This window comes from Diuraphis noxia, unplaced genomic scaffold (genome assembly GCF_037042655.1).
Source record: "Diuraphis noxia isolate RWA-SAM2 unplaced genomic scaffold, SU_Dnox_SAM2 contig0002, whole genome shotgun sequence".
NCBI lineage: Eukaryota > Metazoa > Arthropoda > Insecta > Hemiptera > Aphididae > Diuraphis > Diuraphis noxia.
This window is the reverse complement of record NW_028301712.1, coordinates 13,347,316-13,365,177: the sequence shown is the minus strand read 5'-3', so window position 1 is coordinate 13,365,177 and position 17,862 is coordinate 13,347,316. Positions and strand designations below refer to the sequence as shown.

The 17,862-nt window shown below is 26.2% G+C and overlaps 1 protein-coding gene across 1 annotated transcript; it reads left to right on the top strand.

Annotated features, from left to right (window-relative positions):
- Positions 1-353: 353 nt before the first annotated feature.
- Positions 354-16,825, top strand: LOC107162149 (uncharacterized). Its single transcript, XM_089218317.1, has 16 exons — positions 354-461; positions 639-828; positions 1,934-2,066; positions 2,730-2,973; positions 3,709-3,861; positions 5,741-5,825; positions 6,154-6,296; positions 6,453-6,599; positions 9,719-9,829; positions 10,681-10,870; positions 12,678-12,807; positions 13,271-13,514; positions 13,828-13,977; positions 14,341-14,422; positions 14,639-14,781; positions 16,547-16,825. The coding sequence occupies exons 1-16, from the start codon at positions 372-374 to the stop codon at positions 16,691-16,693; spliced, it is 2,382 nt and encodes a 793-aa protein (XP_089074443.1). The 5' UTR covers positions 354-371; the 3' UTR covers positions 16,694-16,825.
- Positions 16,826-17,862: the final 1,037 nt, after the last annotated feature.

The following is a 17,862-nucleotide window of genomic DNA, read 5'->3' as shown; positions in this document are numbered from 1 at the left end:
TAATATGATACTATATAAAAAATACATTCTCGGTGACCATTAATAACCGATAGACTACGGCATTTCAATCTTCACACCGATAAACTCAATTAACGTTCTTGCCCTTGAACATTGATGAGTTCCTATAAAAAAATTAATGATTTCCGATTTATACCTAAATATTTTCAATATAATATTGTCTGGATTGTCTTAGAGCACATGCACGTTGTATATAAATACTATATTCGGATGTACATTGTCTACTCTGTATATAATATATCAAGTATTAAACATGTTCTTCTCATATATAAGTACATAACATCAACATTTGCGTAGATTCATTTTTTTCTTCTCATTTAATACTTATCCAAATAATAATAATAATAATAACTATGCTTCATTTATTTAATATATTGTGTAAATCTTTGTTAATAATTACTACGCTAATTGGTCACATAAAATGCAATGCGCCGTTAAATACCGTAAGTATTACGCCTATACGTTCATACATATAATACGTACCTACCGAATTTCGCATATATTACACCTACCCGGCGTAAGAATTATGAATTTATTCGTTTTTGTTGAAATCTCATTTTCGTGTACAAAACGCGTGTGCGACGTAATTTCCTTTTAACCGACGAATATAATATTATTAGGAAGAATCGATCATCCAATTGGGCTATCCACTGGAAAAGTACAAGCTCCAAACTCAGGATAAGTTTACACTAGGATTGGAACGGATACCTTATAGCAAAACCGGTGACCGGACCATTGGAAAGCCTATCTTGTTGATGCACGGTTTGTTCCTGAGTTCCTACATATTCTCGAATACGAATAAATCGTTGAGTAAGTCATATTAATGTATACTATACAAATATATAGTGTGTGGCCCGATATTTTACGGTGATACGATACATAATATTTGTAAAATGTTGTTGAATATTTTATAACTAGTGTACTATTAAATTGTACCTACTATTTTGATAATAAATAAAAAAATTAATATAATACAATATAAATCGAAAATTCACGAAATCCTACCCGCCGAAAATACATATATAACTAAGTAGTACTGCTTATAAAAATTTTTCATTTTAATGGAAAACCGATAAAGCTGTTCAAATTTAAAAGTGTTTGACGTTTATTAATAGATAAAATATTAAATAATATTCTAAATCTCGTCGTTTTTAATAATCATAATATCTTTGGCCTATGTTTATTGTGCATTTGTGCCTAGTACCTACCACTTTTTCAATTTTCAGAGAAATTTAATGATTTTAACTTAAAACATGATAAATTAAACATTAAAAAAGCATATCATTTTAATTTTTTAATTTATCAAATTTCTCAGATGAAAGTTGAACCATTTCCTAAAAAACTACAAAGTACCTACATTATATAGTACATTATTTTTGTGAGTGTGTTAGATTATTTCCCATCAACATTGGTCTCTTAGAAATCATGGAAAATTAAAATGTCACAAACCTGTTAAAAAGTGTACCATTCATACTATCGTGATTTGCACTAACTATACTTCATTTAAAAAAATCAATTTGTCAATATTTATAAATATTATATTATTATAATTTAATGGTGTTAAAATTGTTACACTGCTGTACATATTTAATGTTATTAAAATATTATGATGAGTTCCAGAAAAGCAGAAATATTATGTGGATATAGCCTGCAATCATTAGTAACTTACGCTAATTACCATTTTTTAAATAGTATTTTGTGATCAGTGGGTCGCCTATTTATTATAGGCAGCCAAAATATATGCGTGATCATTCTTTCGAATAACACTATACCTACATACATGTTTCAAGTATTGTAATTATAAATAATTCCAATACCGACACTTATAAAACGTATTCTAATAACTTTAAACTTAATAATTATATAATACTTGCTGTACGTAAATAATGTTTTTACGAAATGCAATCAAACACAGGTTATTCACTATCTAACGCTGGATACGACGTATGGTTGTTCAATGCCAGAGGAACGGGCTTGTCCAGAACATACAGTATTTACTCGAAAGCGGGAACGGCACCAAGAATGAATAAGATGTCATGGGACTTTAGGTATATTATGATGATCTTATGATTGCTTATAAATTTGTAAAATCTGGAATCTGGAATTTGTCATCAATAAATTATACATAGGTTTTTCAGATATTGATAAATTATGTAGATTAAATTATTTTATAAATTATATTTTTATTTTATATTCTTACCTATCTGAATGAAATATTAGAAGTTAGTAAGTTAGTACTTATTATTTGACCAGTTTTATTAGAAAAAACATGTGTCAACATTTTAAGATAATATTTAATTTTTTCTAATTGATATATATTTTTAAATGGTTCCTTACGTACGCACTATACTTTGAAAATCAAAGCTTTAATCACATAATTTCAAAGTCAAATATCACCAATATTAACTATCAATTTTTAAATTCATGAAAACGCGTTTATAGTGTTGTGAATTCATTAAATTAATGTTCGACAAACAATTTTACATCCGATATTTTTTTTTATCCATACATTTTTTAAAAGTCAAGCGTTTGCACTCAATACAATGTTTTGATGACTCTGTCGTACTATAATTTCACAGGCGATAGTTACTTTAATTTTAAAGTAAAATAGAAATGATGGGCAATCATTTCAATATAAACTCTTATCTTGACGGAGGTACTTCACTTAACTACCGCTTACTTTGGATTTTTTCTATATATTATATTTCTAGTTTCCACGAGATGGGCGTTTACGACTTCCCGGCCGTCGTCGACTTTGTCCTAAACAAAACAGGACGTGCAAAATTAGACATCGTAGGCTACTCGTTGGGCGCAACCATTGCACTTGTCGGGCTATCGGAAAAGCCCTCGTACAACAGTAAAATCGACAAATTAGTATTGATGGCGCCGACGACCAGAATGATATCGTACGGATTTCCTGTCTCTGCATTTTATCGTGGTTCCATGTTGTTTAAAGTAACTAAAAATATGATAAAACAAAATAATTATCTAAACAATTTTAATGTACCTAAATCATCTATCCGTATCCTCGATGATTAATTTTTAAATTATTCTACATGGAAATATAGTATAGGTATCTAATAATAGCATCAAAATAGACAAATTATAATTATAATTGTACAATCTATATTATATTCCAGACAAGCATGTCGACAACCAGAAAAAATAACCTCTATAGGATTTAGAGGGGGAGTTCAAACTTACGAAATCGCCGACGGTTATGTCTTGGTTCGATGACTTACTTGCGGAAAGTAGTAGGATCAAAATAAATCGGATTGGCATTGAATTAAAATTAAATATTACTTTTATTATTTTTCTGATTAACGGGAGACTAAATAATTGTAATAAATTAGTTTTTAATATCAGACTTCATTACTCAGTTGGCCGCGTATTAAAAATGTAAATACCATAAAATTGAATCCAACATACATATTAACTCGTTAGCCGTCATAAAATTAGATTTACCAACATATTTTTAATTAGGTATCTAAATAAACTATTATCGAATGTGTGACAATAACACGCAAATCACATGATAACTGCAGTATAACAAATTTCACTCCCTAATAATTAGTAACTTCCAACTCGAGAGTCGAGAGTAGGTACCTAGATTAAAAAAAAAAAACCATAATAATATTTATGATCAACTCGTTACATAAATAATTTATGTATTTCTAAATTTTTTTTTAGTACACAATGAAGGAACAAAACTTTTTCCCGGCTGCTCAAGATCCGGATGCTGCACATCGTTATTTGAGGTGGATGTGTACTTATAGAGTTTTCTATCCATTTTGTTTATTATACATAGACACTGCACAAGGGTCTAGAATTAATTACAAAAAAGTAAGTTATATAGTACATAATAATTATAATATACATTTTAGTCACTAATCATTATACATATATAGAACCGAAGGGAAAAAAGTACAGTATCCAGTATAATATTCGTATTCAACGAATCGCGTATAATGTGTTGAGTTGTTTAATTTGGTACATTCAAATTGGTCCATAAAACAAAAAGTATTCCAACTACGAATTGTTAAATATGAATAGAGTTAAACTAAAAATACAAGAAACCATAATTTTTAGATTCTATGCGTAGCAATGAATGTATTGATTTTACAATGATGTGTGATTTTTTATTCAGTTTTTTTTTTGTGCCTGTGTATACGATAAGTTGTCGAAATAATGCTTCGATTTTCAACTTCAGTAGCTTTTCCGGTTGGAAAGTGAATCTAGTTGTTGCATTGGGAAATTCTTAGTAGTTTTCAAAAGCACCCGGAAAAACAAAAAAAATTAAGGAAAAACGGAAATTTTTACACAAAATCAATTTTAGATATTGGTGTAACTCTAAAACAAATTATCGTAAACACATGACATTTTTACTGAATGTTTATTTTTTCTATATATGATAAAAATTTTAAAATATTCCAAATCTTTTTAAGTTATTTATAGATATTTGAAATTTTTAATTTTTTGTTTTATATAAATGACAGAAAATTTTATTCTTTTTGTAAAAAAGCTTCAAAATTTAATACAAAACTCCTAATATATTGTTCTTCATGCGTTTTTCTAAATTTATCAAATACGACATTTTTATCGGAAAGTTAAATTTAATTTTTATGAGCATTTAAATTACAACATTGGATATTCACTCAATTTCTGTTGTACCGATATTATAATTTTGTTGTTATTCAAAAACAAATGACTGTAGAAATTTGAAATTTACACCATACTTTTATTTTATTAATTCCTATACTTGATAAAATATCAAAAACATTTCAAATATTTTTAAGTTATCTATAAACATTTGAAATTTTTGGTTTTTTTAGTTTTTTATCCCATATGTCAATAAATTTTATTCTTGTGTCAAAAATTTTAAAACAAGGTTCCACATGAGTATTTAATTTTGTAACGAAGAAATACAAAAGCTATATATACACGGTTTTTTTTTTTTAGTTATTTTAAGTTCAATTTGGATGAAATTACATATTAAATAACCAAGAATAACAATTTTAGCTATATTATTGTAATTTAAAAATATTATTCGTGGGTACTTAAAATTTCTAAGTTTTATATTCTTATTATAATAGATAAATAGGTAATGTTATTAATGACTGAGTGAGTCGGGTACATAATGAATCTGATTTGATTAATTTAGAATTTATTTTATATAGATCCCTAACTTTTTTTTTTTAAATAATAACATAATTAATATAGTTTAAAACTATACATTTTTATAGACTGACAAACCGTCTCCACTCAGATTCGTATTTCGTATAGATACAATGATAATATATCATAGAATTCAATTTTTTTTTGTTTTTATTGATCTGAAATATACATCGACAACTAGGCCAATAGTACACGAATTTTTGATTACATTGTTAGTATTTTAGTATTTACATGATTACATTAAATTAATTTGTACAATTCTGTTTTTTTTTTAAGAATAAGATTAAGCTTTTAACGTCCTGTGGGTTTGGTTCTAGTGCTAGACAAATTTGTTCAAAATTCAAATTTAATACCACAAATTATAGTAACTCACTTGTAAACTACAGTACCTACACAGTGCGACATCCACTTACCCATTTTTTTACCTTGTTCCTGTAGTAACAGCTCCTATTTATATAAGCATATGTAATATACCTATTTACTTTTTTCAATATTTATCAAAGTATTGTATAATTATTTCATTTAAAATTTCTTATTTACACATTAGGATATAGTGATCAGTACTGTTGTAGATTTTCCACAACCGGTATCTAAAAAAATGTTATTCCATTGGGTTCAATTGATGTCATCAAGTAAGTAGAAACTTTATATTGAACTACATAACATTAATAGATAGGTATTTATAAATATTTGTATTTTTAACAGCTAAAAATCAGTATTTCTGATAATACTTTAAAAAAACATTTACTATTCAACTAATTAATGATAAAAAAAAAACCAACCTTCATTCTACAATAATGTTTAAAAGTTGATTTCCTTTTTTTTTAGTTGGAAAATAAATCAAATAAAACCCTCAATATATATTTATTTAGTTTTGTTGAAATATTTATAATATTTATAATTTGTTGTAATAACTATTGTACTAAACATTTATGATAAACTATCATTTTATAATTTTAGAAAGATTTTGTAAATATGACTATGGAGTGAATGGAAATATGCAATATTACAACATGAAATCACCGCCAGATTATAATTTGAACAAAGTTACTTCTCCGGTTTACATTTTACACTCAAAAAATGATCATTTATCTGCAACAAAGGTATTTATTTGTACATATTTGTATAAAAAGGCATTAGTGGTGACCTAATTTTACCAAACTATTTCATTGTCATACACTATAGAATGTAGTTGTATTAAGATTGTTTTATTGTTTGGGCTTACTAATCATTTAAAATTTTTGCGAATATTATTATAGGACGTTAATTGGTTGAGAAGCAAACTGCCGAATGTAAAAGACGTCTACTACATCAATAGCATAAAGTTCGGGCATCTAAGTTTTGTGATGCATGAAAACATCGACCGGCTTGTAAATAGTAAAATTAAAAATGCATTGTTAACAAATGCATTCAATTAAAAATTAGAATATAATTTCGTAAAATAGTATTTCAGTATTTATTATAGAATTTTTATTAAATATTGTTGATTTTGTTACATATTAAAACGATATTGTACGAATAATTCAATAATACAATAAATACTTATGTAACTATTAATAATTTTATTTATTGTGTAACTCAAAAGTGCATTTTGCTTTTATATGAATACATTACATGTAAAATATTATATAATGTACATTCTTATTGATAATTTATGTTAAAACAATAAATACAAATTTGCGATTTAATTTTACCTATGTATTTTTTCTCTGATTTAGACATTTAGTCTAGAAAATAAACTTATTTAATAATCATTCAATGAGTATAAAAGGTTAAAGTCTATCATGGGTTATATAACTTTTTACATATATTACACGAATCGTAATTGATTTCGAAAAACATTATTTATGAATTATGTTCGATTATACTGATCATAAACCATACTATTACGGGCAATAAAATTATATTTAAATAGAATTTTTTTGTTCTAAATTATTTTACCTATATTATGTATCTATGTATTTGTTTATTTATTTTAAGAATAGTCAACGTTTTATTTGATAAAAATTATTATATATTATTATTATTACTTAAATTTAGGTAATTAATTATTATTTATAAGCTAAATTTATACGTTATAAATACACGTTACATTTTAAAATTCTATATAGTAGTAATTATATAGGTACTTATGAGTTATGTTTCGTGTCGTTCAACTTTTATGATTAAAAATGTCAAACATCAGATTGTAATAAATTGTATGCTCCTAAATATATAACAATAAAACTATTTTTTTTTATTGATCAAATAAAAACTCGGCAGCTATGTGGCCATTAGTTACAGTAATGTTATATTTGCAAGTTTTAAGATTTTAACAGCATTTTTTTAAAGGGTTACAATAACAGTATGGGCTCTTAATATTTATAAACAAAACAACAACAAAAAAGGAGTAAAACAATTGTAAATTATTAAATTATATTATATATTATAAAGGCCTGTTGACTTCAAAAAAAGAATCATCTTTTTGTTCTCCACAGCATTGGGTCCCAATGCGATGTCGAGGGTCGTATCCAACCCGGTGTTCTGTCGTTCTTGTTGGTATTTTAGGCATTCTGTTATGATGTGTTTCACTGATATTTGGACACCACAGACTTCGCATGAGGTATAAAACAATTTATATATATTATAAGCCATAAGGTATACGCTATCAGCCATACGAAAATGGACAACAATTGTAAAATTGAATTCGAAAAGGATTGACGAATGTGAAATGATCAAATAGACATTCAAATAGTTGTTAATACCTAAAGCCTTTATAGTTTTATACCTTCATTAGTTATATGTCATGTTCTTTAATCATATATAGGTAATATAATATTATAATCTGTTTGATTCATATAATTCATTCAATTCTAACGTAAAAATTGTTGGTAGTACATTTTTATTGAATTTCTGTAAAGAAAAACACACAATTGTGGGTAAACCGACGACTGGGTCTTTTAAATCTTTATATAGATGTTATCTATATCTATGATGTAATTTATTGAAAAAGGTATAGTGAATTTTTTTTCAATTTTTTTATGATAATAAAAATAATCATAACATAAAATTAATAATATGTAAATATTATTTTTAATTTTATAATGAATAAAATGTCACAAAATATTAAAATTACCGGATATGCGTATGCTAATTTAGTTCGGTACTTAAGTTACTGAAGTAATTGTTATTTATTTTTATTATATAATATAATTAAAATAATTAAGTATACTTAAAGTACAATAGGATGTAGGTACTTAGTACAGGTAAATTCAGTTAAATTAGATACATAAATCTAATCTATTACAATTTAAAACAAAACTATTGCACGACATGCAGCAGTCTCTACAATTTGTGTAATTATATAAAATATAATTTTAAGTATAATTTCATACGTAAACAACACAAATATCCAAAGTCTAGAAAAAACAAGTCATTTCAGAATCAATTTTGTATAATATTATATACCTCCCGTAATATCTACAACTCGATGGTGATTTTAATGGATGCCATTAAAACATAATGTTTGTAAATAATTTAAGAGAATTATATTTTATCTACAAGTATATACTTCCGTGTATTGGTCCTATAATTACCTAGATATTTACCACTATAATTACTGTACGATTGTATGGGAATGCATACGTTATTATACAATATACACATAATCACAATATAAATATTAAATTTTAAATAATTAATGTATTTGAGTTAAAAATGTAGGTATGTCGTATTATGTTTTTGTCAATGTTTCTAAATTAATTTCATTCATAAACATTTTTTTATAGGTAAGTCATAAGATGAGGATATCGGCTAATTATCTTAAAACTCAAATAAATTATTAATTGATTTTTGTTTTCTGTTTAGGCTTGAACCCACCTGAACAATATGTAAGAAAAAAAATTAGAGAAATGTTAATCCTATAGGAATAATTATCAATTAATATGATCGTTTAACCATTTTAATAGATTGATATGTAGTAACAACTAAACAACCTAATAAATATATCTATTTCCAATATGCTTTATTTAAACTCATTTATTTAAAAATTCACGCAGCCTTTACCGAATACATATAAATCTATAACATAATATGTTTAGGGTGTCAGATATTACATCATATTTTAATCCTGAATGAACGATTATGTTTGGTTTTATATTTATATAGGTACACAGATTTATACACACAATGATTTGTTAACTTTATTAAATTTATTACATGACAATTATTTTAACTATCATTAAATCAAATATTTTTCATTGACTACCTTGAATTTTCGAGATTGAAGCATATATAAAATTACATTTGAATGATGTGGAAATTGTTATTGCTGCTGTTTATTTTTTTTCTCCGAAGTCTAAGATGAATTGTCATTTAAGCTTAAGAATCTAATATTCCAATATTTATTCACTTATTTCGAGTGGACGTTAATATTTTCATGTAGTTCATAAACAATAAATTATCAACTCAAAAATGTTCTCATAATAATTTCATCAAACGATTTAAATGAGACAAATTTTAGTCATCTGCTCTTTCAAAGCTGTAAATTATGTATTTTATATCAACAATACATGCACATAAAATGTTTTACTTACAAGCTTTTGCTTTTAGTATTTTAATAAGTGTACAGCAACATTTTGTTTCTACTTTCTCAACCGTAAGTAATATATATTATTTTTAAAAACGTATCTTTAAATAACAATGAAAAATCTTTAATAATTTTATTGTGTAAAGTGATCATTTATACATATGCAGACGTTTATTTATTTCAAAAATATGTTATTTAAGTTTTAAAATAAAATTATTAATTATCCTGTGAATGAGTAACTAACATTAAACATAGAATGGATAAATTTAGGTCCATTATAATGGCCCATTACAAAAATAAATCAAAATATCGTTTTTATAATTATTTTTAACAATATGTATAAATATTAAATACACAGTGTAGTTACTATGTGTACATCTAACCAACTATACTCTTTAAAACGTACATAACTATCCGAATATTTAATGGAAATTAGTTACTCGAATTCAAAAATATTTCCAAAATTAAAATTATGGATAGATTACCTATTAAATATTTTTATTTTTATTTTTTTTGAGTTTAGGTAGAAGTGTAACATAAAATAATACTACACATTTTAACAGTTGTGCAGTATTTCCATTATTATTCATAAATCATATTTAAAAAATATTATTTGATTTTCTCGTGGAAATAAACACTATTATGTATAACAGAATTTAATTTGAGTACCTACTAGTCAGAAAGACATATTATAACTAAGATATTTAAGACATATGCATTTCTTTTTTCTAGTACAATTTTTAAATATCTCTATTCTATACAATGAAAATATTGAGCAGCTTTTGTCATCGAAACTCAATTTTTGACTAAGTTTCTGTCCACTGAGTTTAAACTGAAAATATGTTCAATATTTCTGTTTTTTTTTTATTTATTTTTTTTTTTAAATAATCTAGTAAATATTTTTCATTTTTAACTTAAAGGCAGATCAAATAATTAGTAATGGATATCCAGTAGAATTGTATGAAGTTGAAACTAAAGACCATTACATGGTAGGCATGGAACGAATACCGTATAGTAAAAATGGCAACAAAACAATTGGCAAACCTATAATTCTATTGCATGGTTTGTATGGAACGTCAATGTATTATACACTTAACAATATATCTCTCAGTAAGTATATTTTAATAATATTTTTGTGTCATAAAAAATATACAATTATAACTAGGAAGTATAAGACATGTCAACCGAAAAAACGTCTATATTATTTTAAAAATGCTAATGTATCAATTGATCGTAATATTATTTAGTCCCGTCTTGTTATTTCACTTAACAGCATAGTTATAACTAGGGCTGGGATTTTAACGCACTAAAAATTCCAAAAAATACCCTTAAAAAATGCGTAAATACTGACATAATTTTTTCATAAGGTAGAGCGACCAGGCGTTTGTTTATTGGTATATTTTTCCAAATATTTAGAAAACGTAGAATTTTCGAGTTTATTTAACGGAATATTACACGAAAAAAATGTACGAGTTAAATCTGAAAAATATTCCGACCAATTTGGTATTTCTGTAATAAAACATTGTGTATCCTTTTTCTCGTTTTCTAATTAACTCTGTTCTACTCTATTGGTGTATTTATCTCTTGAATTCTTGATAAATGTTTTTGTATGGTAAATCGTTTTTCAGCAGTAACTTTCACGTTGTATATTTTACAGAATAACACCAATCTGTCGGTAGAAAAAATATTATGTCCAAATTTTTGTACAAACGTACGCAATCGACTCGGTGTCAAACATTTTACTTTTAGCGTTTTCATATTAAATTAATGTAATAAAACGGTGTTTACGACGACAAAACTCGTACTGAACATCGAACGATATCATCGGACGTCGATTTTACCGATTTAAGATTATTTAACAGAAAATGCGGGTGGTGGTCACTCAAACCTTGTCCCATAATATAATACAAATAACGAGTACCTAACTACTTACAATCTGTTATATTTATATAAAAACTATGTTGGTGTAAAAATCTTAAAATAAAATTTCAAATTCATACTTGGTTTCCAAAAACTCAAAAACTGCTCCAAAAACTCTAAATAATGCCCTAAAAAACTAAGAAAATGACCTAAAACTAAAAAATCCCAAAAAATGCAAAATAAACTTTCTTATTCTCATTCATAAGTACATAAAACAAATTTGTGACTAGACGAGCATCGCACAGTGAGCTTTGGAAAACAATGTAAAGTGCATCAAAATCCCAGCCCTAGTTATAACTATAACATTGTCCATCTATATATCTATGTATCATTATAATATACCCTTTATTTCATTTTCTGTTGATTTATTGATACAAAATTCGATGAAGTTAAATCTTAACAGTCGTTTTGTAATCCTATTGTTAGGAAATAAATATTTAATGGTATAATCTACGTCTAATGCCACATAAGCCTATCATAGAATAAAACAAATCAATAAATAAATTTGAAATTAATTGAAAATATTTATTTATAATAAATAAAATTCAAAATAAAATAGGTACATTTATTATATTAAGTGAATTCTCATGACTATAAGCAAGAGAACAAAATTAATTAACAAAATGACAATACCTACATTTTTATTCCGTACTAAGATAACATTAAATAGGTTATACATTTATAAGTATATCCATGAATTTAGAAGTATTAGTTATATCAACTTTAATTGGATAAAATATGAAAATATTAAATAAATTTCAAAAATATTATTAAGAACTATTGATATTATTCAACAGTTTTACGATAACTCGTGGAATATCGTATTATAGTCTATGGAAGGCAATATAAATAAATATATTATCAAGGAATAGCGATGCCTTTGTTTCAATCTAAATACCAATGTGTACGATGAAAAGACATACTTTGAAACATACCAATACATATTTTAAAATAACGGTATATAATTCATACAAATTGTAATGTTTATCGAACAAAGGTTTCATATTATCTGATGCTGGTTTTGACGTTTGGCTACTCAATTTTCGCCTTGCTGGTATTTCTAAATATATCAAGAATCCAAGAACCGGCCTGGTAACTCCATTGAGAAATATTTCATGGGATTTCAGGTAAGATCAACCATGCTATTCTTTCTGAAATTATTTACATCCCATAAAGTGTATAAAATATATAAATCCAAAGCAGTGCAGTATATATTATATAACTGTTAATTTTAATAAGCATTTTATAGTAGCTTTGTGAATTATCCCATCATGTTGCACTATTAAGTCTTCAAAAATTAAATATCTACATACAAATCTAGCGTTTCCTATTATAAAAAAAAAAAAAAAAACGAAAGTTCTGTGAGAAAGAGTAACTAATAAAACGATACAAATCACTATAGTAGGTGACATTTTTAGTAGGAAAAAATTCATGACCAACATTTGTAAGCCTAATAAGAAAGTTTTTCATTTATAATTCAGTTCGATGCCAATAAATAAGATAAACAAATAACATAGTTTAATATGTAATTTATTTACTATATACTACTCGACATAATGATGAACCAAAATCAATAATTTAATATTCAAGCTTTGACGAATTGGGAATATATGATACGACTGCTGCCATTGATTTTATCTTAAACAAAACTGGATACTCTACACTACACATGGGTGGTTATTCTTTTGGAGCTACCATATGTCTGATTGCACTAGCCGAAAGACCAGAATACAACAAAAAGATTGATAAATTAGTGCTAATAGTGCCCACGGCAAGAATGAAGTACTACGACCGAAGGCTTATAATTTTCAAGATATTTCCCTATTTATTCCATGTAAGTACCATTAGGTAATGCGTTTTTGGTACAAAGAATTTACGTTTAGATGTTTTCATAATAAAAATATTTTACTTGAAAATGGTTGAAGTATTCAACTATCTATCAAAATGTATCTTTTACAGTTTTACAATTTTTTTTGCTTTGAAATCAACAAAATCATTTGATTATTTGTTTACATCATTTTTAAATGTATAGTTCTTACTTACATAATTACATAAGTAAATATGTTTATTGTTCATAATTGCATATTAATACGATTAAAAAACTATCCATATATTTCAACATATTTTTTTTATTTGTAAATTATAAGAGACCTTTAAGAGGTAGAGGATACATACCTAAGATGAAACATCCAGACGATCAATGGCTAGGACGCCAATGTAAAGAGAAGAAATACATGAAATATTTTTGCCTTTATGTTATGACTCAAGTACAAGGCAACCTTCTACCAATAAATTACGTACGTAACTCTGTCTTTAAATGTTGATGAAAACAAATCGAGTTGAGACACAGACTACATGCCTTACATATAGTCTGAGGTCGAGACTACTAAATAGTATAACTCAAATTATATTAATAAATTATATTTATTCGTGCCAGTCGTGCCTAATTATAATAATATATTTCATTCAAGTTATGTATAATAAATAGTGTTATAGTAATTACAATTTAAGACCATCTATATACCTGTTTCTTGAGTTGAATAAAATGTTCCTAAATAAATGTTGGATCATCAGAATATATATTTACTAAAAAGTGTAAAAACACATCACACGACCTCACCCTTAATTATAGTAAAAATAATTGTTTTATTTTTTTTTAGGATACCATTGAAATCCTGAGAACATATCCTCAGCCAACATCTGTTAAGGTTATGACTCACTATTACCAACTTATACTTCAGAGTAAGCACAATTCATTGTTTTTAATAACAAATAACAAATAAATAATAAAGATACATAATATCATGAGTTCTGTGAATAAGTAGTAATCCACAAATACTTATTTCAATTTTGTAATATACTTGTAAGTATGTAATCGTAAAGCTAAGCAGATAGCTATTTAATGATAATTGTATACCGAATACATATCATATCGTTTAATTATCATAAAATTTTCAGATTACTTCCGAAAGTATGACTATGGAAAAATTGGAAATATGAAGCATTATAACTCCAGTACTCCGCCTGATTATGATTTATCTAAAGTGACAGCGGCGACATATGTGTATCAATCAAAACATGATATCATTGCTCCGCCTAAGGTATGGATATTAAAACAACAGTTATTTTAAATTTTAATAACTATTTAACCTGTATATACTTGATAAATATTATTATATAGTTCATCTTATTTTATGAAACGTTATTTTTGAATGAATAACACTTATAAATGTTTACATTATTGTGAACTCTTCATTTTAGCTAACCCATGATAGTTGAAACGAGACACGTGACTGAGTTTGCGGAACGGAGAACCTATTCCTTGCCAAAAATATACAGTTCTACAAATTCAGATATTCCAATATTTGTTTTAAATAAAGTGTTGATTTCTCAAATTACTTACTTAACCAATATTAATTTTGTATTCTCTGCTCACAACATTTTTTGGTACTAAGGAAATGTTATGTTATGGCATTCTAGTCTGGAGTTAATAGATCTTTAAATAGTTCTAAGAAAACATACTATATTACTATATAATTTCAAACCTATATAATATTATATATATATTATTTACCAGTTTAAAAACAGTTAATTTGAATTCAAGTTGTACAAGTCATCTATTAATTATTACATAGTGATATCTACCTATTTGACATCGGTTCCTTGAGCTACCTACACTCGAAACCAACTGTAAAACAGAATGATAGTTTCTCTGGTTTCACTATTGCGTTTCCGCCATTTTAAGACTCGAAAACTCCAACAACAATTGTACACGCAACAAGAATAATCAGCGAAAATTCTATGAACCATCCCACTGATTCGTGTCCAATACGTCGTTTTCGTAGCTCTGTGGCCTTTTGCATCATCTGACATAGTATAACAACTATCAGTCACCACCTCGACTCCATTATACTTTGCCGCTGAACATAGAGTTTCCAGTTAAAATAGTTTTTTCACTCGTTCTTTTTTTCTCCTTTTCAATACCAACGACTATAATATGTGAAATATTGACTATACGAATTTGATTCAACGTATTATCTACGACCCTCCTGGGAGTAAAGTTCACATGTTACAAAAAAAAAACTAAAACATCCTCCAAGTCTTAAAAAATCTCATTTTTATTAGAAACGGTAAAGTAGTTTCCGAGCTTAGCTTTGGTAAAAAAAAACTTTATGTTTATATATTAATGGATATAGATTCTAAAATGTAGAGTCTACCGTTAATTAGAATATATCGTTTTTCAGCAGTAAATTTCACGTTACATATTTTACAGAATTTAACAACAATCTGTCGGTAGAAAAAATATTATGTCCAAATTCTTGTACAAACCAACGCAGTCATCAACTCGGTATCGAACATTTTACTTTTAGCATTTTTATATTAAATTATAGTATAATAAAACTGTGTTTACGACGACAAAACTCGTACTGAACGTCGAACGATAGTTATACTATTATTTATATTTCATAATTATTATCATCAATAAAAAAGTTGTCACTCCGAATATTGTATAGAATATAGATAGTTTATAAGTAAAGTACACCAAAAAAGGTGATCGATTTTTACAGTTTATAGGAGGGGGCGCGAGATTTTCGAAAATCTACAAAGAGGGGCGTAGAATAGGAGATGTTGGGAACCACTGTTCTAAATGAAAGTCCAATTATGTTTGAAAAATTTGATATTAAATCACTCAAATTATTAAAATAAATTCCAGGTGTAAAATTATACACAGCTTAAAATGCTCCCGAGAAAAATATTAAAATATTAAAAATTTATTTAGATAAACTTGATTGAATAAAAATTTTAAATTTATAAGTATTAATTAATAATATAAAAATATTTTTATTTATATCTATTCAATTTCAGGACGTAAAATGGTTAGTAGACCGACTACCCAATATCAAAAATATCACAATGGTGAAGAAATTCAGTCACATGGGATTCGCTATAAGCCCATATGCTAAACCTATCAACCTTTTAATTGTTAAACATTTATTGGAAAATAGTAATTAAGTGTGTAAAAAAATTTTAAATTTTAAATGTAACCAAAAAAATGTAATGTATTACTGAATTTTGTATAAAATATTTTCATATAGTGACTCTTAATTTCATTATTTGCTAAATAGAATAATTATGTTTTATGTACGACTGTTTGTACATTTTTGTTTGTCTAAGGTTTAGACTCTAAAAGTCTAAACCATTATAATTTCATACCTATATATTGTACGTCCAGCATGAATTTAATTTTAAGATTTTTGAGTAATAAGCTGTTGGTGACAAATCATTAACCAAACAGCTTTATCAAACATATGAAGACTTATAACTTATAAGAATCAGATTATTCTGATGTTCAAGAGTTCGGCGTAACCCAATTGGCAATACTATAAAACTAGATTGGTCGAAAAAGGCATTTATGTAAAAATAACTAATGTAGCCACTGTGGAGTTTATTTGTTTTTAACGTTTGTTTTTGAGAACAGGGTCTCATTCAATTCTTATAACGAATAAACCTAGATATCTGACAATATTTGAGTAAGGAATAGTTTCATTTCAGTGGTTGTATTTAATAGCTGTGTCCAAGTATGAAGGTAACATAATTTAATATTGTTACTTTAGTTTTAATTTTTCATGTTTTGAACAATATTGTGATAAACTGATAAAGCATTTAGATAAGTTTGGACTGTTTATTGGAGTAATTGATTTGATTTAACTAAATTACGCTGACAGCTAATATGGCAATAGAATTAGCACACGTTCGAGTTAGATTATTGGGAATATTTTTTTTACATAATTACATTAAATTTATTTTGGAATTTTCATTAATTTATTATTTTAAGAATCAAGTTATAGTTTTTTTTTTTTTAATATTCTGTTAATAAAAATGTATGTTTTCTTATAAATAACATTCGAAGTTTCTATATTATACAAAATTTAGTCAAAAATTACTTAATTCGTATACACATATAGGTACCTACTCAGTTTCATACGGCCCACCGTATCCGGTAATACTTAAAGACTGTATCATATACAGTAACGAATACTTGTACGAATAGTACGATTTTGTTTCATCAGCTGAATTAATCATAGATTCGGATACCCAGCACCTAACCCTTCGGAATCCATAAAAAAACCAAAATCCTTAACATCTTTTTGATTTTTTCCCAAAAAATTCAAATTAATCAA